This window comes from Rattus norvegicus, chromosome 6, assembly GCF_021556685.1.
Source record: "Rattus norvegicus strain SHRSP/BbbUtx chromosome 6, alternate assembly SHRSP_T2T, whole genome shotgun sequence".
NCBI lineage: Eukaryota > Metazoa > Chordata > Mammalia > Rodentia > Muridae > Rattus > Rattus norvegicus.
In genome coordinates, this window is record NC_141539.1 from 76,701,381 (window position 1) to 76,722,320 (window position 20,940).

Sequence of the window (20,940 nt, forward strand, 5' to 3'; positions counted from 1 at the left end):
TTATTACTTCAAAACTGTAATTTTGCTGTTTTGAACTGTAACATAAATGTCTGATATGTGACCCACAAGGGAATTACAACCCACAGGTTGAGAAACACTTTTCTAAGTGATATAAAAAGTAATATTATATAAAATAGAGATATTTTGTAAAACCCAAATACACAAAGGAAATTTTAAATTATGAAACACATATTAGGACAGAGAGCTTTTAGATAATTATTTTTTAATTTTTTGTAATTATAGTATAATTAAATCATTTCCCCCTCTCCTCTTTCCCCCTCTTAATCCTATCATGTATCCCTCCTTGGTCTTTTTCTCATTCATAGCCTTTTTTTATTAGTTGCTGTTACATGTGGATATATATATATATATACATATATACACATACATACATATATATACATATATACATATATATGTATTCCTAGGTATAACACACTCTGCTTTCTAAACTTATCATGAAGAGGTTGCCATTTTATAGCATAAAAAGTTTTCTTATAATCATTATTTTTATCTGTATAGTATTCAAATAAATATATCATATTAATGGATATTTAGTGCATTACCATGAACATTATACATAGATTTGCATGTGAGAAATTTCACAAAGGTATGAATATATTGAACACTTAAATTCTCAGAGGTAGGATTGCTATTCAGTATATACATGTATTTGAAATTTAACAGAAGCAGCCAAATTGTACCCCACTTGTTAAACTAATTTGCTATCCAACCGTAAGTGCTGATCAATGCCCATTTCCTCTACCTTTAGCAATAATTTCCATGATCGCCAAGTATCTCTCTTTCAGTAGCTCTAGGTTTTAGGTCAAGTCTAGTCTTTCCTATGCAATTTTTCTAAATCATATTTACATACCTTTTATTTTTTATTCAATATTTTGATCCATTGGGACTTTGTAAGGTGTATATTCAATCTGACTTATCAGTTGCCGTGTTTCCCCCACTGATTTGAGATGTCACACATCAAATCCCCACGTGTGTTTGAATACACTTCTGGACTCAGCCTGTTTTCTGTGTTAGCATCAGTGTGGCTTCCTGGAGCGGACTCTAATGTTTGCTAAGCTGCCTTACCGGCCTCTTCTCTTTCAGATTTCCCTGGCTGTTCTTCATTGTTCATTTCATATTAAAATCAAACCATTTCCTATTGTTACCCAACTGTCTTCCTAAAGGCAAAACTGCTCATTTTTGACACTGCATAGGGAAACTGGCTGTTTCGCCAATGTACAGTTTTGCTGTGTAAGACCATGTGCTTTTAGGAAATTCTTCAGTAGTGTTTCCTGCCTCTGGCTTCCAGTGCTCCTTTTATTTGTAGGACCGACCAGACATTTTAGCCTTGCTGCTTGTTGGTGGGAGAGTCTCTACCTTCTTTTAAGGAGCTTGTTATTTATTTGTGACAACTTGATTTCTAGACATTTATTATTATTTTTGTCGTGCTATCTAATATTATTGGTTTGCTGGAGTTTTTGATTCTTACTTTTTCCCAGCCATGGAATCTTATTCTTACACAATGGGAGCCTTCACCTTCCTTTTATAAGACCTGCCATTCTGGTCGCACTAACTTTTGTTAGCTTACTGTGATAATTAATCTTGATTGAGACTTGGTTGGATTAAAAATATCTAGGAGGTTGTCGAATGTCTCTGTGAAGGTTTCTCAGGCACTATTCATTAGGAGACCTCCGATGTCACCCCTAGATCAGTCCCTTGATGGAACTGTAACATGAGGGTATTACTTGGAGGGTAGAAAATGTCAGACATGGAGTCCAGATTCCTTGGAGCTAGAATCCCAGATGCCTATTAGCTTCCATGTCAGAGCTGGGAACTGAACCAGGATCCTTTGAGAGAACAGCCACTGCTTCTAACCACTGGCTGTTCTCTGCCCCCCTGATTAAGTTTTGTCTGAACTTTTCAACTTTTTTCTTCTTTTCCTTTTTCTTTGCAATGATCTTGATGTTATTTCCTGTTGAAAAACAATCTATTGAAGTTTTAAAATTCCATCCGCCCTGGGCCATTTGTGTGATATAAATTTGTTTTCTGACTCATCATGGACTGTACAAATGGACTGAGAGACACAGTTAAAAATGGCAGTCCCTGCCTATGTCCAGTCCAAGTCTTATGCAAGGGAGGAGGTGGCCCCAGGACACCAAAGTTTCCAAAGTGGTCAGAACTGGATTCTGCCTGGCACGGAAGCGAGTAGAGTCCTGCTGCTGAGACTCTGTATCTCTGGCTGTTTATAGTGTTTCAGGGAGGTGGGTTGCTCTAGCCCGGTGTCAGTTTACATTTGCTGTACGTTACTTGAAGCCTTTTATATTCCTGTTGAAGCTGCCTCTCCCGGAAATCTCTGTCATTCCACAAACCCCGCTGCCGCCTCTGCTCACAGCTGACCTCCTGCAGTTTGAAAAACAGAATGTATTCTGGTTACATTTAAAGTAAGTTTTGGGATGAGGTCCTGGCCAAGGATTTGGCTCTAGTTATCTTTTCCCACAGATTAAAGAGGAGGGGCTTACGAAAAGCCTCCCTGCTGTTTTCTGTCTCTGTGCTTCTGACCTTCCGAACTGGGCAAGCCTTTCTGTAGCGTATCATTATCCCCTCCTGGTCTTTAAATGCTGGATTTTTGTGTATATGCTGAGGAACAAAGAAGCAGGCAAAAATCCATTAATTTCTATCTTTTTTGAAAAAATATTCCATGTTTCTTATAAATTATAATATAAAAATAAATGCATACTGATACAAAAGCCAAACGGAACATCAACAACATGACGTACATATAATCTCTTTCCCTATGAATATGCTGGTATATTTTCTTTGTCTTTTTGGCTCACATGATTGTCTTGGCTTTTGTTCTAAAATTTATATAGCCTGTTTAATAAATCCCAGACTCTATCTGGGCCAGTCCTTTTAAGCTATGAAGAACGGATACTATCAAAATTACTTTACCTTTTCTAATGTCACATAATGTCAGAATGCCAGTTTCAGGAAAGCATTGGTCAGCCCCAGTTCAAGGAAATTGCTGATCAAGTGGCCAATAAAATCAATCATCAGTGGATGAATCCCAATAGGCATATTAGTACTGTGCGCTCCTGGGGTCATTGATGGCTTTGACATTAGCGACCTTTGGGAAGAAGGAGGAAAAAGATCCCTCTGGGCCAAATCACTCTGAGCTGTTCTCTCCCAGCCTGGGAGGGAGATAGCCTTTGACCTTTGTGTGATCTTCACAGAAGCACACCGCCCTGATGCACTGTAAGTGGACAGACAAAGCAGCATGGACGCACAGAATCCTTTTACCAGCAGCACCTAGGTTTTCTGTAGGCGTTCCTTTTTGTCATCACTGCTCTCTCTGGTTAGCTAGTCCTTTCCGGCCTAGATCTCCCCACACTTAAGGCTTCTCTCAGCCTTGCCTCTGCCTTCCAGGCACTCTGCACAAAGACTCAATGCCGTTCTGAAGATATGGTCTTTTCTGAAGGATCTTCTATAGTTTCCTTGGTTGCACTCTGTGCAGAAATTATTTAAGTGCTGTCTCCCTGCGATTACAGATGTCCCTATGTCTAATTCCTCTACCGAACCTTTCGTTCAGCTTTCACAAACCCGAGGGCACGCTTCAAATGGTCAGCACAGTCATCTTCTGCTCTTTGCCATCAAGTTTCCCCCGCCTTAAAAAACGCCAGTTGTGCTCCCTCCTATTCGGAAGTCAACTAGAACATCCCACTTTGCTTCAGAAGTAGGCGAAGTCTATTACAGATAAATAATGGAAGCCATTTTGCCTTGTGACCATCTCAGCCATGCTTTCCTTACCCATATTCCCAGCATCCCTTGCTCTGCTGCCGTTTTCATTTTGTGTCTGTAATTTTATTATGTCTGTTTCCTGTCAGTACATTTGCACACATCTGAATTTTCACCAGACCATCACAAGACGGTTTCTGTCTACAGTGAATAAGGATTGGGCCGAGCACATGGTTTAGGGCATGAGGGGCAGAGTGCATTAATCATGAATGAAATATTGAATGAATCCAGGTTCAGATGTTGTCTGAGCTAGCTCAGAGCTCATTTATCGATCCTGCCATTTCTTTTGTGTGTATTCTAAAAAAAAAAACCCACCTATTGTTTGAAAGGAACAGAATTCTCAGTGTGCAACGAGGGAGAAGAAAGTTCTTCTCCAGGTTTACAGTCAATCTAACTAAGCAATGGGTTATGAAATGGCATTTTAGATAAAATTAATCTAATGTATAAGCAGTACATTGATTCTGAATTTGTCACTTAGCTTGTAACAGATTTCAAAAGCAAAGTGTAATGTCCTTTGAGGAGGTTGAATCGCTGTTACGGGATTATTTGAATAGAACCTTCATCCTCCATTTTGGCAGGTCACTGGAGTATTAACAATGGATGGCTGCTGTGCCTGGCGGTCAGATATGTTATTCTTATCCACTTTTATTTCCCAAAGGAGCCTCTGGAAAAGGGCAAAGAGGGTAGATTTAAAACCACATTATTGGAATTCAATACCTTTCATCTTGTTTTGTGTGTCTGGGGCTTGCCAAAGAGTGGTACTAATATGGAGAGACAGCCAAGCATGGCAAAGCAGAGCTTCTTAAGTAAGATATAGCTGGGTTCTGTGTTTTAATGTAGGTTTCAGAGATCAACACTAAAATTCCCAGAAAAGATTCTGAATGTGTGTCTGTGTATTTTGATCATTTTGCTTTCCCTGGGTAAAGGAACGGACAAAAATCTACCAATGCGGGTTATTTAGGCTAATGAAAATAGATTTTTAAAAAAATCACTAAAGTCAATTACAAAAATAATAAATGAATAAAAATTATACAAGTCAATTATAAAGTATAAATGTACTAATTCATAAAAAATGATGACAAGCTGGAATTCTAGCCATGTAAACTGAACCGTGGAAGGAATACAAAGTTCTCACATGCCTTTGTCCTGTCTGTGATCACACACTAGCCCAAGAGGGGACGGATTCGAATCCTAGAATGCTCGTGTCGCGATCACTCTGTCAAGTCTTGGAATCTGTCCTCGGAAAAGTGTTCTCTCTTGGGGTTTTATCTGAAAACACAAAAGGAGCTGGCTATTTATCCAGCTATACTCAAAGGGGATGAGTACTGTTACTTCGGATGAATACGCCTTTTTCCTACCTTCTTTATTTCAAGACCACTGTCCTTAAAGAAAAAAAGGAAACAAATAAACACTGTTAAGTCTTCAGAACCAGTTCTAATGATATGTTATTTATGTTAGAAACAGAGCTTCAGTGAAGTCAGTGGCATCTCCTCACGTGGAGATAATACCTCAGCTTTACGATGTTCCTCAGCATCCTCCACATGCATCATCCTCCACATGCCTCCTCCGCACACACATGTATTACTGTTGCGCGAAATATTAAAAAAAAATCAATCCACGCTACCACCAGCATGGCCCCGGGGACAGGCCGGCCTGTCCTCAGCCCCGCAGACAGTCTGACTCAGCGCTCCGAAATCTCTCCACCCAATTAGCTAAGTTCCCAAGGCAGGATGTTGCCACGCACGCCCCCATGGCTTCCAAATTCCCATCACTGGCTGGGGTGCCCTACCGCTGTACCTTTCTCTGGAACCCAGTTGAGTCACAGCGTGACTCAATCTTAGGTTAGAATCAACAGGTAACACCACTGCTGGGCACAGAAACTAGCATCCTAATTTTGTAAGCTATTCTATGTTATAAATCCTCTAATATTGGATCCCAGCAGACCCACCACCTTAACCGGGGTCCTCCTGCTACCTTCATCTTTCCTGTCCAAAAGAAAGGCTTTCTCTTGCCTCCCCTCTTCCTCTCGCCTACCCGGAAGTCCTGTCTCCTTCTTGCCCAGTGATTGGTCCCTTGAAATCTTTATTCATTAGGGGAAGGTTCTGCCACGTACTGCACGCATCCTCCGCATGCAGATGTATTACATGCATCCCCTTTGTACGCCGCTGGCTTCACTTCTTAGTTGTAACGCTCCGCCCTCCTCCTATCTTTCTCTTCTCTCTCACAAAAGAAATTTCTAGTAGAGAAATTTAAAACTTACTGATTGACAATAAAAACCATAAAAGCCATTTTTAATACTGCCACTTTGAGAAAGCCTCACGAGTAGCCTTTCCCAGCATTTTCTCTTTGAGTATGCAGAAACACTCCTTTTATGGAACTCTTGCAATTTACTTTTTTTTTCTCAGTTAAAATATATCTTGACTATCAGATGGCACTAAATGTCCTTTGGCACGTTGCCTATATTTAGGGTCTGCATCAGTGGTTCTCAGCCTGGGGACTCGACCCATTGGGGTCCTGCATATCAGATGTTTACATTATGATTCACGACACTAGAAAATTCTAGCTATGCCGTTGTTTTATGGTTGAGGGTCACCACAATGTGAGAAACCACAACATCGCAGCATTAGGAGTTGAGAACTGCTGCTCTAAGGCAATATTGCATTTATCAACTTAGATGCTATCACAGTTTATAGTGATTGGAAAAAAACCTAACAACTAAAGGACCAAAAGAGAGGGGTATTGGACCTGTTGATAAAGCCACAGGTTGAGAACTGCTACCTTAGAAGAAATTCCTAGGAATGAGTTAATACATCATTAGAGATAATGGGAGGTTTCCAAAGGGCTAACTGGGGCTTGCTTTCCAACCGTTCCTCTGCAGAAGAGAAATTGACATTGTAGCGTCTGCAGTAACTGCTTTCTCACTTGGAAGGTTCCAACCATGGCCTCTAAAATTAGCTTCTCATAGATCTCTGATCCTCCAAGGGATGGTTTCCTGTTCTAGCCTCTCAAAGGAAAAAAAAAACCTTTTAAGAGCCTGTGTCTATTGTATTGTTCCCAGTAGGCATGTCGTGGGTGTGTAGAAATCAACCCTCAGCTAGTTGCTGGGGAGTCTGTGTGGAGGAGGAAGACATAGAAACACATCTTTAGAAGCTGTGCCATGGTCTTAGCAGTCTAAATATATAAAGCACATCTAAAACGAGGTTGGCTTGGCCAAGGTTCTAACTTGAGTCAGCCAAGACATCCCAAACAGAATTATCATCTTTTTTATTGCTTTTTTAGAGAGAAATATTTATGCGTAAGTCCAGAGATTGCATTTATAAATAAATCTTTATAACTAGAAATGATCCTAAGAGCCTTTTAAGAGAGTTGATAGGAACTTTCCGAGTCGAGTAAGACAAGTATGAATAATTAATAGGTATTGATAATCCTCCCTCCCCACAAGGGAAATCTGAAATGATTGCAGGGAGGGTGGTGATACAGTCAGACGGACATGAGCCTCAGAGGAATATGTGTATTTGCGTTGCTAATGCGGAGAACTGGAGGGTGGAGGAGAAATGGCTTGACCCCACCATGCCAGCCAAAGGCAAACAGCACGAGCGGGTGATGTACTGCAGGTTTGGCCCGTATTCTGAACGGACTGTAGCTCCTTCCCCTCCAACTGCCGTTCTGAGTCTACATTCCTATCTGCTATGTGAGCTGCTGTTGGGGCCATCTCAGTACATGTTCCTTACAGAGAGGACCCATGTTCATCGTTGGGCAGCCCTAAGCGGTAAACTATCACAGTCCCACGGCCTTGCATTGTTGAGAATAAAAGATCACCTCATCTGGGACACTCAAACCTTGGGGGCCAGGTCTTCTGTGTTGCTGATCACTGCCTTTGTCCTTTTGCTTATTCTATGATAGTCTGTGAAGGCTCAGAGCCTACAGAGACAGGAAGTGTCTTAGGGTATGCCTATGACCAAAGGGCTTTTCCTTTCCTGGATGATTGCCGATTGCATGGTTCTTGTCACATTTCATTGAAGGATTTTTGAGGGGCTGGAGAGATGGCTCAGAGGTTAAGAGCACTGACTGCTCTTCCAGAGGTCTTCAGTTCAATTCCCAGCAACTGCACGGTGTGGTGGCTCACAACCATCTGTAGTGGGATCCGATGCCCGCTTCTGGTGTGTCTGCAGACAGTGACAATATACTTACATAAGTAAATCTTTAAAACCAAAAAAGATTTTGAAGTAAAGAAACTTATGAAACTTGAAACTATGGCGGTAAGTATTAAATAAAGAATTCGCCAACCCATGCTAGAGCCACATGGCATCTGTGGGGTATTTTCATCTCAATCAGCAAAGCTCCCAATCTTCATCCCATACTGCCACTGGCGGCTACTCTCTGAGTCTGGCAGCAGCCGCCCTCTTGCAGCTCTGTCACCTAGTTCCTCAGGCGGGTCGCCGCCATGCCAGTTCCATACAGAGTCCGCCTATCTGGAGGCTCTCTTGCTGCGGACTCTGTTCACATTCCCAGCATCCGCACCCTATAGTTATAGTCACAACTCCCAGTAACCCCTTAAAATCAAAACACATTAAGCTTGTAATTTAGCAATCAGATTTATATCAGTAAATTAAAACTGCACAAAACGTCTGCACTATAAACTCACAACCGATTGATAATGATATAAACTTCCCACCTATATAAAACAATCTGTCCTATAAAAATCCATCCCTTATGAAATATTTATAACAACCTGTGACCATTTAAGGCCACGCAGATCTGGGTCATCTTTCTTCGCCTCCATCTTGGTTCTTCCCCTTTCCTTTTCCTCTCCCACCTTACAAAAACTCCATCCCTGCCTTACTTTTTCGCTGCTCAATCACAGGCCTTGCCTTATCTTGTGCCATCATCTGCATATAGACATCAACTCCATGAAATTCTTATTAAATCACGTAAACTGTGGCACTACAGTGCAAGCTAGTTCATCTCAAAGCCCCAAGGTAGTTGCCTCATGACACATTGTTCAGCATCAACGACATCTCTGTTGTTGAGTGACGCGTGTGAAAACAGAGAAAAAAAAATAGAGGTATATCAGACAAACCTCCAAACCTCATGTTCTCCTAGAAATGATCACAGTCATTTCAGTACTGGCAAATAAAATTGTGGCAAATTGTTCTCTGGGGCATAAAAACAAAGAATGGGTTCTCTGGGTACCTCTGGGTGATGTTAGTAGTGGGTTATCTTTCCCAATTCTGGGTGTCTCTGTTTCTATAGCTGTAGCAGAAGGCTTACCCACAGTTTCTGCTTCAGCATCAGTCAGCCATGACGGGTGACCCATCTCTGGTTCCATGGTTTCTCGTGAGTGGCATGGAGAACACCAGCATCATGGCTGCCAGTGTTAACGAAAACCGTATGGCTTTCCCCTTGCTTCTCAGCCTCTCTGTTCATAAAAACCAAATAGGATTCAATGTCACTCACTGGCCCAAGCCAATCAGTGTGGACGCACCTCTAAGTGCGAGCAAACTAGTCCCTATTTTTAAGGGCACTCCCTCCAGTTAGTGTAGTATCATATTTTCTTCAGGTGAATCGAATTCTGCAAACATTGTTTGGACATTGTTCGTATGTGTGGCAGGGTCCTGTTGGTGTGTCCTTATGGACACAAAGACAAATAGAGCAGGTTTCCTGCCTCTGGGAAGATAGGCTGGTCAGGGAACTGTGTGAGTTAGAGCTAATTATGACAGCAACATCATTTCCAGGGGCGATTTTAATGCAGTCATCATATTCACATAATTTTACCAGTAAAAAGGACAGCTGTTGTATGCAAATTTATACCGTGTTAGTCATAAATGCCCTTCTACCATCCTTCCTACCCGTATCCGTTATAGTTGTTCTCAATGACGACGAAGAAGTAGACACTAGGAAGAGTGTTTGGTGGAGAAAAAGAGAAAGGAACGTGATTTAGTTCCTGGTTTGGAAGACTTTTCTTTTTAAAGGTGGCTGCCTCTCTAAGGTCACTAGCTACCTGGAAGACTGGGTCAACAGAGCAGTGGGCAACAGAACCGTAATGACGTTCATGTCTTTTGTCCTGCCAGTGATTCTGAAGGTCACAGGGATGACTGTGTGGTAGGAGGAGGATGTCACTTTCCCGTGTTAGCACAACCTGTTCTGTGGGAAAATGTTATGTGTCAATACGTTTGAAGATTCATTGCCTGCTTCCACTGGCTTCTGAGACAGTTGTCTTTATCCTGTCTACTGTCCAGAAGACAGGGTAGGAGCTCTGAACCAGTTAGCAGAGACGTGCTGGTGCTCACACTGCCATGACCTTAAGTGCTTTGCTCTCTGTTTTTGCCTAGAACTGAAAGGATTGTGTGACCAAAGCCCAAACGTCTATGTTCATTTTTGCTGTGATGATGAACTTTTACTATTTTTAACTGATTAGATAGCAGAATTTACTTCCTTGGTTCATTGTCCTGGCAAGTTTTGCACTGTCTTTTATAATTATGGGTTGAGCTGGGGACAATTTGCGTATCTTTTTAAAACATTGTTGTTCAAAGGGTATTTTTAAACTACCCTCAGTTTGTTATTTTTAGAGACAGCTGTTAATCTAATCACCGGAGTGAGCTTGCTGGACAACTTTCCTCACTGGGAAAGGTTTAAATGAGTGAAGTCCACATAGAACCATGGGAGATTTTAAACCAAGAAAGCAATGGGTAATGTCGAAAAAATAAACCTGAACTGTTTTTTCTACTAGAATTTATTTTTTTAATTGTCAGTTTGTTAAAGTGAAGTTTATAATGTTTTCAGTCACAAGTTAATTGGTAGCCACTAACTGCAAAGAGAACCATCTAGTTAGGAAGAACGTTCACAGATAGAAATAAGTCTTCTGGGATTGAAGCTAGCTTGCTACATTCTGCTGGCGATAAAATCATTAAGACTTGTATGAAACAGTGTCCTGTTCAAACAATATTACAGGAAGTTAGATGTAGTAACTCATTTATTTTTATTTCTACATACAAGATAGTGATATATAACTGTCCAGGCAAACAAAGGCTTCTCTTGATCACTTCAACAAGTTCCTCTTTTCTGCATTCTTCTACCTTTACAATCCCAAGGTCCTCTCTGTTCTTAGACATGGCCACCAAGAGGTAGGAGCTGCTTTAAAGGCAATGTCTGAATTGGAAGTCTTGATCCTGTGTAGGTTAGTAAGTCTTTTATTTCATAGTTCCAGGGGATCATTCATGCCCACGTCCCATTGTTCCAAGAGGAAATACTTGGAAATACAAGAGAGGATCTGGAAGTCATATAACAAAGGTCTATACCAGGGACAAGGCTAAAACAAGCAGAAATACACCTAAGAATCAACTACAAGCAGGGACCATAGGTAATGTCAGACTAAGGCCATGAGGATGCCCAGATGCCTTCCCTGCTGAAGAATGATTGGTGCGCTCTATGGATTCTTGTGGGGATGGTATCTTCCACATATCTTCTTTAGTATCTTCATCCATTTTTTTGTCTTTTCCCCTTCTAAATTCAGTTTCCTGTCAACCAACACTATTTTCTCTCTCAAAACAGAAAATAACTTGAAATTAAACAGTATTTGTTGAGTTATGATTTCCTATGAATTTTAGCTCCTATCCGAGCTTAGTCAACCATTATCAGGCTAAGTGTCTAAAGATTGTACCTGTGGCATGAAATATCGTGTCTCCCATTAATACTCTCAGTGGCAAATAAAAATATTTTGTATGTATGTTCTTAAGATGGATGAGTGCATAGAAATAAAAATCTCATCACAAAGGGATTGTTTATATTTTTTTAAAAAAGGGACTTTCTTATTTATTATTTAGTTTCCTCTGAGTATCAAATGTGTGTCTACCAAGAGGTTTAGTCACGAGAGCTGAAACCAGTTTCTAGTTGCCATCTGCTCAAGTCACATGAGCAGTTGAGTCTAGACTCATTTCCTACATGAGTTAGGCTGGCCAAGCGCCCCACACTGTGCTTCCAATTCACCTTGCTAATGAAGTGCCTACAGGGCCTCCAACAGGTCAGTTCTCCTGGAGCCTTTAAATTACAAACAGTTCCTGCAGGGAGGCAGCCATTCGGGCTAATTACTTTTTGAAGCCTCTACTCTCCAGATTCTATTGCATTAAATTAGCAGGTTACCCACAATCTTCAGCTTCTTTCATGTAAGTTTCCAGCAAACAGGCAATTGTTAAGGAGCTAAGTATTAGACCTCTAAACTAATTATTCTGTAAATAGCTGTTTACTAGTTATGCAGAGTGAGAGAGGAAAGAACATTTTTCTATCGCTAGAGAGCATGTAGTTCAGAATTACTCAGTTATTTTTCTCTAATCAAATCTTTGATCAGGTGCTCAAAACAAAGTCCAAGTTTGGGAGAGTGGGTATGTACACATACATGCACAAACACATCAAATGCACGCATGCACACGTACTTGAGTGTGCAAACACACACACAGCTTTTTACTCTATAGTCTGTATGCTCATATGATTTTGGTCAGGCTAAGCAACTGGTGTTAGAAGGGAAGGCATGAAATCATTCATAGATTCCAGGAAGCTGCATCCTGCTATGCAGGATTCAGTCTTAGAATTTCAATAAGGGTTACATGTGCACATTGCCAGAATATTCCTCAGAGGGAGGTGGGCGCTTGAGGGGAAGGTGATTTCTCTTCCCCCTCAGAGTTCATCAGCTTCTCTGGAACTGTACCAACTTCCTTTCCTTTTCTAAATACACAGGAGGATGGTAATGCTTGGTGCCCCTTTAAGAATTGTTTCTCCTGGACAGTTGCCTGGGAATCTTGACCCATCACCTGACTGACTACATTCCTACATTCACTATGAAGGAGTCAAGTCATATGTCAGAGGAATGAGTGGCCTGGATTTTGGCATGCGGTGCCATAGTTATATATAACCTATTGTGCTGGGTGCTGGGAACGGGTGAGAAATTCCTTTTAGTCTATTCTGAGCAAGTGGCACAAGGATTATTCAAGCGATTGCTGAATGAGTCTGTACGTTGTTTTTTCTAGATACTATTTGCCAATAACCAAAGCCCGTGGGAAAGCCAGGAGACTATTCTCTGACCAACAATTTGGAAGGGGAACTGGTGGTTTAAAAACTCCTTATTCTGGAGCAAATGTGGGGTATGGAGTTTTCTAGAAGCGAGTTATGAGTTATGAGGTGTGATGTGTGTGCTGACATTAGTGCTTTCATGAAGGGAGGAGGGTTCCAGGAGCCAGGATGCCCTCTCTTTTCCTACCTGATTTGGATTTGGTCAGGTCAGAAATCATAGACAGACATGTTTGTGTATCTCTATGTCAGAATTCACTGAACAATACCAAACTGGCTACACCATTTCATTGGCTGAAATTTACCAAATAGTCCTGATTTTCTTTGATGGCTGGCCATTGACAAGCATAGGTTCTTTTATCGCAATCTTAATTACAAATACTCACTTTCAGATCACATGGTATACATGACACAGTAATTATATCTATGTATAGTTAGAGAATAGCTACAAAAGGATTGCAGATGCTACAGCAGAGTTCAAGTCCTTCAGAGGAAGGAGGCAGAGGAAGAAAGTAGGAAGAGACACGCAAAGAAAGTCACTCTCCAGGCAGGTGTGGGGGGCGTTAGATGACACCTCAGAGGCAAGCAGGGTTGCAGAGTTAGGCCAGCCCTCAGGATAGAGTCAAAGTGAGGTACAGGTTGCCAAGCAAGGTGAGGTGCGTGCACCTCACAGAGGTGATGCCATGAAACAAACAGAAGGGCTCAGTGAGGACTGACTGGCGGTGGCAGTTTGAGCTGGTCATCAGAAGTAGGGACTGAGCTAAACTGAAGCCCCAGGTCTCAGGAGTTCTCTAGCTGTGGGTCCTTTCATGCTCACAGGGAGGAGTGAGGGGACAGGTTGGTGGAGATCATAACCTCGGCTGTGTTAGGGGCTCTTCTTTAAGGGTTCCAGAGAAGGGTGTTGTAATTTTCGTTAGTCTGTTCTTTCTTTCCTTTCTTTTCTTCCTTCCTTCTTCCTTCCTTCCTTCCTTCCTTCCTTTCTTCTTTCTCTCTCTCTTTCTTTCTTCCTTCCTTCCTTTCTTTCTTTCTTTCTTTCTTTCTTTCTTTCTTTCTTTCTTCCTTTCTTTGAGGTATGTTTGCAGGCCCTGGTAGAGAAGCAAATGTGTAGAACTTCTCTTGTTTCTTTTCTTTCTTTTTTTAATTCTATATGAATTTCTATTCTTCCTTTTAGTGCACAGGATAATAATTTATTATGACATATATAGTCTGCTCATACTCTCCCACCCCATTGCCCTCTATTCTCTCCTGCCCGAGAGTCCCTCATAGGTATATCTCAATGTCTGGATTTGTTCATAGACCACTCATGCACATCATCCTGATGGTTGGAGATTCCTTTTTTTAAGTCTTAAATTATTGCTTCCTTTTTTTCTTTTATTGGATATTTTTTATTTACATATCAAATGTTATTCCCTTTCCCAGTTCCCTTATTTCTGATATGATTTTAATGTACCCATGTACTCATATGGTCCTCAGTATACATTGCTAAGTTTATAGTCGGTATCTTCTTGCTTTTAGGATTTGGTCTGTGCTTTGGGGAACATGCTGAATGGGTGGTGTGGTGTTTGTGTGTACAAAGGTGCAGCGTCATCCTGCACTTTTCACTCAAAATAGAGCCAAACGTTGATTGCACATTGGAGTCACCTAGGGCACAGCACGGTCTGAAAGTGCTATTTTACATATGTTTGGAATAGCAGAGCAGGGCACAGCTGGATATCAACATGATTGGGTGTGCATGATATGATTATAATGATATTGTAACAAGACCAAAGTCCTTTGGAGTGTCAACATGGTGCGTCGTCTAGCTGGCTTAGAGTTCCCGTCAGCAGGTGATAACTTGATGATAGGTGCCGAGAAGCATGTGTTCATTAGCATCTGTTTAACATTACCTATATAAGCAACAGTACTTGAGAGGAGAGTGGTGGGACATTGGGAAGACAATAATTTTATTATCTGGGCTGGTAACAAAGCCATTTTCTCATCCAAATATTTGAAGTGTTCTGCATGGGTAGGCTTAAGGAGCCAGAGAGAGGCTAATAAATAGAAACCAGGATTGTGAGCAATCAGGAACACCGTCAAGTGAGGGGCTGGAACGTTAGCCACAGATGCTGAGCTAGGAGGGAAGAGAGGGAGGGCCTGGAGCTTGGGGGTGTGGAAGGATATCTGAAATGGGAATAAAAATATCTGGAAAAAGAGGAGGTAGTGGCCTGAGAGACCTACTGATATTGCACAGATGGGTGATGACAGGGTTCAGAACAGAGCCGTGGGAGAGAGATGTGCCAGTGGAATAGGCTGGAGGCCTAGATGTTACAAAACAAAGGGAGTCTGAGGTGTGTCAGAGTGAATGTGAGCATGACTTAAGATGGCGGTGTGGTTGGTATGGAGCGGGGGAAACCGTGAGCCAGATGCATCTGTCAGTGTAATGTAGTTTAAGTTCTCTTGAAAAATTTAACTGAAATTCAACATATAGATGAAATCAGAAGGTCATCTTCCTGGTATAGAAAGATTGTTTTGACACTGATAGCAGGGCTCAGAGCTCAAATCCTTCTCTGAATTTTTTTCCTCAGCTAAACTCCCCAGTGTTAATATGAATCAGTGGTACAACAAAACCCGACAGGCAGAACACTTGCATGCCACATGTCTATTATTTTGATTAATAACTTCTTAAAGTGACCAGGGGAATAATCATTCATGGGCTTCATGCGTCTGTCCTTTGACAGCCATGGACACTGAGAACTTGTGAATCAATTGTCCTGTCAGGTATGGAATCCACCCTCCTAACAGCATTTGTGAGGGTGATTGACATTTTGAGTTACTGATGTTTTTGTTGAAGAGTTTTGGTTCTTTTCCCATCTTCGCATCTCAAAAGTAATTCTGCTTGACACTGAGGGTTGGAAATTTAGAGTCTCACCTTGACTCTAAGTTTTAAATCGTGTCTTTTTTTTTTTTTTTTTTTTTTTGGAGAGTGACCATTGACCCTTACGATGACAATTCCATAGCTAATTTAGAATGGCTGGGGATTCCTGTGAAATGCATTCTAGCCTTTCTCTGTCCCCAGACATCTGATTGACACGTCTATTCTGAAATGTCGTGTGCTCAGTATAGCTTACCACTGTCAGTTAGAGCAGCTGCCGGGTCCTTCTCTAGAACCCAAACGAGTAAAAAACTAGAGTCAGAACAGACCTCTCAGCTAAGCCTTTAGTTAGAATGCCTCAAGGAACAGGGGCATTTTTGTGGTTTGAAAGAGCCCAACCTTTCTGTGTATGTAAACGGGCCAGTATTCAGGAATATGGCCGCAACAGTGTGGTGTAGTAGAACAAGTGAGGCCAGACCTCTGAAACATGCTGTGGCTGCCCCTGTGTTTGGCGAGTGACCTTCCGTAGCCCCTCCTCCCCAGCATACGGTTAAATTACCCCCACATTTGTCCTCACAAACTTGCTTTTCCTTGCTGCAGGACATTTGTGAGGATATTTCTGACCATGTGGAGCAGATCCATGCCCTCCTTGAGACGGAGTTTTCCCTAAAGCTGCTGTCCTACTCGGTCAACGTCATCGTAGACATCCACGCAGTACAGCTGCTCTGGCACCAGCTCCGCGTATCCGTGCTGGTCCTCCGGGAGCGCATCCTACAAGGTCTGCAGGACGCCAATGGCAACTACACCAGGCAGACTGACATTCTGCAAGCGTTCTCTGAAGAAACAACGGAGGTGAGTGGCCTCTGGCTTCAAGTCATGCTTTGTCAGGTGTTTCCATTCAAAGACATTTTCATTTTAGAGATGCGAGGATGAGGTTTTTGTAGGGAGGTAAGCAGGTCTCTATCTAGGATCTGGGCGGAGTGAGTAGAAGCTAATCGCTTGTAGTGTGAAGGGGGCTTTTGACATTAGTTTGTATAAATGTCATCCGCGGATGTTACCATTTCCTGACTTCCTGTCTCTTCCTCAATTTTTAAAAACACATTTATTTAACACTATGTTCAGGTACTAGACACTAGAAATATGATCCAAACGTCATTTCTAGGGGCTGGAAAGATGGCTCAGCAGTTTAGAGCACTGACTGCTCTTCCAGAGGAAGGTTCAATTTCCAACCCTCTCATGGGAGCTCACAACTACCCGTAACCCTAGTTCCTGGACTCCTCTTCTGGCCCCAGTGGGTACCAGGCAGGCATTAGTGTACAGTTATCCACTCAGGCAAAACACTCACACACATAAAATACCCACTACCTTGGAAAACCCATCGTTTCTGTTGTGAGGAGATTTAAATCTAGAAGGGAATAGAAAGAAATGAAGAGAGACTAAGGCCAAACTGAGGTAAGTCTACAAAATACAGTAGGACGTCAGAGAAAGAAGCCGTGGGGGTGGTAACACGGTATTTGTCATCATGGTTCTATATCTCTTTATACTTAGTTCAATAATTTGCCGCCGCTGCCGCCGCCACCACCACCACCACCACCACCACCACCACCACCACCACCACCATCATCATTATCATCGGAAAACATGTTCTTCAAATTTATAAAGCTCCTGTATGTGTGAGATTAAGAAGCTTCTAAACAAGTGTTATAGACTTCACTAACTTCTTTACCAGTGTTACAGTGGCTGTTTGACTCTGAACACCGTGAAACAATCTGTGCCTATTTCTATAAATTGTGCACTGATTTTTGTTTACTGCAAATAAAGATGCCATTGTAGAAAATCTGTGTGTGGTTTAGAAGACCATGGGGGTCAAGATCTGCTCTGTTCTCCTCTAAACTTGCCAGTCTCTGCTTGCAGTTAACACTCCTTGCTGTTGTGACTGGGACCTCGGGGTGACTGGGGGACATGTTGCCTTTCAGATGCCATCACTTCCCAATCCCAGAGGCTCTCGGGTGTGCCTTTCACCGTTACTGGGGGCTACAGGTTCCAGACGACCAACGTGTCTTAAATGTAGGGCCTCTGAGCATACGCACTGATGGAAATCAGGGACTTGTCTACGTTCTAAAGGGACCTTTCTTCATATCTTCCCTTGTCCGAGGCTGGAAGGGACGTGAAAATTAAGTTAGTTGGTAGCCTGGTTGCCAGTTCTTTGCTATAGGGAGATGGGGCAGTGTTCTGGGACTTAATCCTATCATTGTATAGATTACATTTTGCATTTGAACTTACAGCATTCATAAAGTAGAAACAAAACACAGGGAAAGGCCATTAGCCTATTGGTAATGGCTAGTTTTTCTCTGACGTCATAAACTTACACCATGTAGTATCTGTTCTCATTCTTACAAGAAAGAGCTAAAAAATTTATTTATAAATTTAGTTTGAAGCAGTTCGGCACATTTTTATTTTTGAGACTGGTTTCAGAATTGTTGCAGAGAGACAAAAATACACCCCGTGGAGAAGGGTAGAGGGACAGTGGCCGTCCAGGGCCAACTCATGGAGTCTTCTGTGAATCAGGGTCTGCTTACACCATTCTTTGCAAACCTCTCTGATCCCATCTGTTTGTGACTCTGGTGCTACTCAGCGAGGGTGACAGGGGCTTGGCTTTGTTTATCTTTGCCTGCACACCAGGACTGGGAAAGGGGCAGGAAATGCAGATGAAATTCTCAGAATACATTTGGGGATGGAAGATTTGCAGAATGGAAATGAACTGGAAACACTTACAAACGAAGATAAACTAGAACAGTGGAGGACCACCCAGTGCATTCGGGATTTTCAGAATTCATTTGCATTTCAGAGCCACACAAAAGAGTGAGTTTGAAACTCGAGAAAGGGGCCAGGTCTAATTGTTTTCCTCCTTGACAACACAAAATGTGAGTTTTATTCTTTTTTGGATGTTGAGCAGACCATTTATAATAAACAAATGGTGGGTGCATTACTAAAACAAAACAAACCAAGCAGCCAAATAAGTGCATTAGAAAAATCACTTTGAAGTAAAACTCAAATGTCTGATGAACCCCACCAAAATGTTCTGCACGCCAGGCACTTGACCGTTTGTTTCAGCTAGCAGGGAAGACAAGGGGTAAATCGTTTTGTTTTTTTTTTTATAGATAAGAAAATGGAACCGAAGAGAAGTTAAGTGGCTGCTTAAATATACAAGACCAGGAGTAGTTAAACTAAATGTAACCAAACCAGTTTTCAGCTGATTTCTAGTATAGTAAGTCCTCCCATTTCCCTCCCTTTCCATACCTCTAAGTTTTTATGGGTTTTCTGGTATGATCAAGGCACGGTGGGTCCCCAATAGCAGTTACCCTCACAGTCTTGTTATTATTGCATGATTTAAGACGGTAGGCAGGATAGGGCTGTCACCTTCACCTCGGAGCTCTTGATATTATATCCATCTCATGGGTGAGAGACTGGAGTGGGAAGAGGTAAATTCACATAAGTACTGATTAATAGTTCTTAACATATGCAAGCATAACATAAAAGTAACAAAAATGATGCTTCCTTCTCTATGGGAATCCTTCTAGAACATCCACAGCATGGCGTGTTGTGTATCCCTGCCCTGGCCCTTGTGTCTGTGAGAACAAAGCACTGCTAGATTGGGAACCGTAAGAACACGCCTCACACTGTGACCATTCTGTATCTCCCACGGCCGTATCTGACACTTATATACAGATATTACCGTACATAAATATCTGAAGAACTAAATCAAACACTTTAAAACAGAGCAGACAACTACTGCTTTGGGTGTAGAACAAGGGAGTTAATCATAGTGATTACTTGATTTGTAATTTCAGCCTACAGACCATTACAATTCTTAAGACTTAGGTTGTCTTAAGGTTTTTGTGGATTGTCCCGTCATCCATCAGAGTGAAGTTTGCTTCACTTTTCCTTATCTTAGCTGCTCTTTCTGGTCCATAGCTGCTCTCTGGATAGTACTCTGAATCAGTCACCAGAGGTAAGGACCAAAGCATCTGAAAGAGTTCAGTCCATCTGTCGGAGATTGGGCAGGGGTCGGAGGAGGTAGGTGGCACTTGGTTAAGAGGACCATGACTTTGTATGACAGCAATCAAAACATCCGGAACATTGTGTATCAAGATTGTGGGATCCGGGGAAGAGAGGAGAGGAAACACTGAATTGGGGACAAGAGTAATGGGTACTGAGTAGCGGAGGATGCTGATACACTTGTGGAACATTTTAATAAGGAGCTAGCTTCTGAGTTATGGCTGTTACAGCTCCTGTTGGTGACACACTGTAGTTCAGTACTACAAAAAGGTGTAAGACAGCATTTGGGATTCAGCTAACTTAATTATGGGTTAGGAACAAAGCGCAGTCTCTTTTCAATTTAGCAAAGAAGTCAGGGAGCATGGTTGAAGTAGAAGATAAGACTGAAGCCAGTAAGAAAGCAAATAAATTACCTCCTACATACAATGTATCCTTCATTCATGAGCGGGGGTGGGGTGGGGGGGTGGGGTGGGGGGTGGGGGGGTGGGGCCCTACCAGGAGGGCGTGGCTGAGGAGAGGTGTGCTCTGCAGCCCTAGGAGCCCTCAGTACAAACAGTCATGCCTGTGACTGCGATCTAAAGGTGGGATCATGTACTCATCCCTAGGTCTCATAGCTGTGTGAGACTTATTACTTCAGGGAACTTGTTTGTTTTTCTTAAAATCGCCTCTGCAGGGTCAGCAGTATAGAGCAATGCACCTAGTAATGGGCTAACTCTCACCGGGTCATTGGTTTAATCCTCAGCATGACCCCTCTCCTCCCACCAAAAACCCACTGCATAGTGAAACCCTTTATTGGTTTTGTTGTCCCCCTGTTGTTATTCAACCCCCCTCACCTCTGCCTCCAGGAAGGATTAAATCCAAGGTTGGTGTTGAGAATTCTGAGCTAGTATTCTACCACTGGACTATAGTCCCCATCCCAAGACTATATTGTTTCTTCTTGGTGATACTATTTTTCCCCTAAGGGATAACGTTTTTCCATATTTAAAAATTCAATAGTTATAATGTAAATGCTTTTGAATATGGATTTTTAAAATCAAAACAGTAACTAGAGATCCCAAAAGTTTTTACAAAGATCAGCCGTACTCTACTCTCGGAGATGACGTCATTTATTTGTCTAACATGTAGTTTTGACAAATGTGTGCAACATTTATTGAGCATCTGCTGTATAAGAGTTA

At 42.0% G+C, this 20,940-nt stretch overlaps 1 protein-coding gene across 8 annotated transcripts in view; it reads left to right on the forward strand.

Annotated features, from left to right (window-relative positions):
- Akap6 (A-kinase anchoring protein 6) overlaps window positions 1–20,940 on the forward strand; it is a 440,592-nt gene that overhangs the window by 161,200 nt on the left and 258,452 nt on the right. For all 8 annotated transcript variants that reach the window (NM_022618.2, XM_087554579.1, XM_087554582.1 and 5 more), the window contains 1 exon segment: window positions 16,307–16,558. In NM_022618.2, coding sequence (NP_072140.2) covers window positions 16,307–16,558 — 252 coding nt within the window.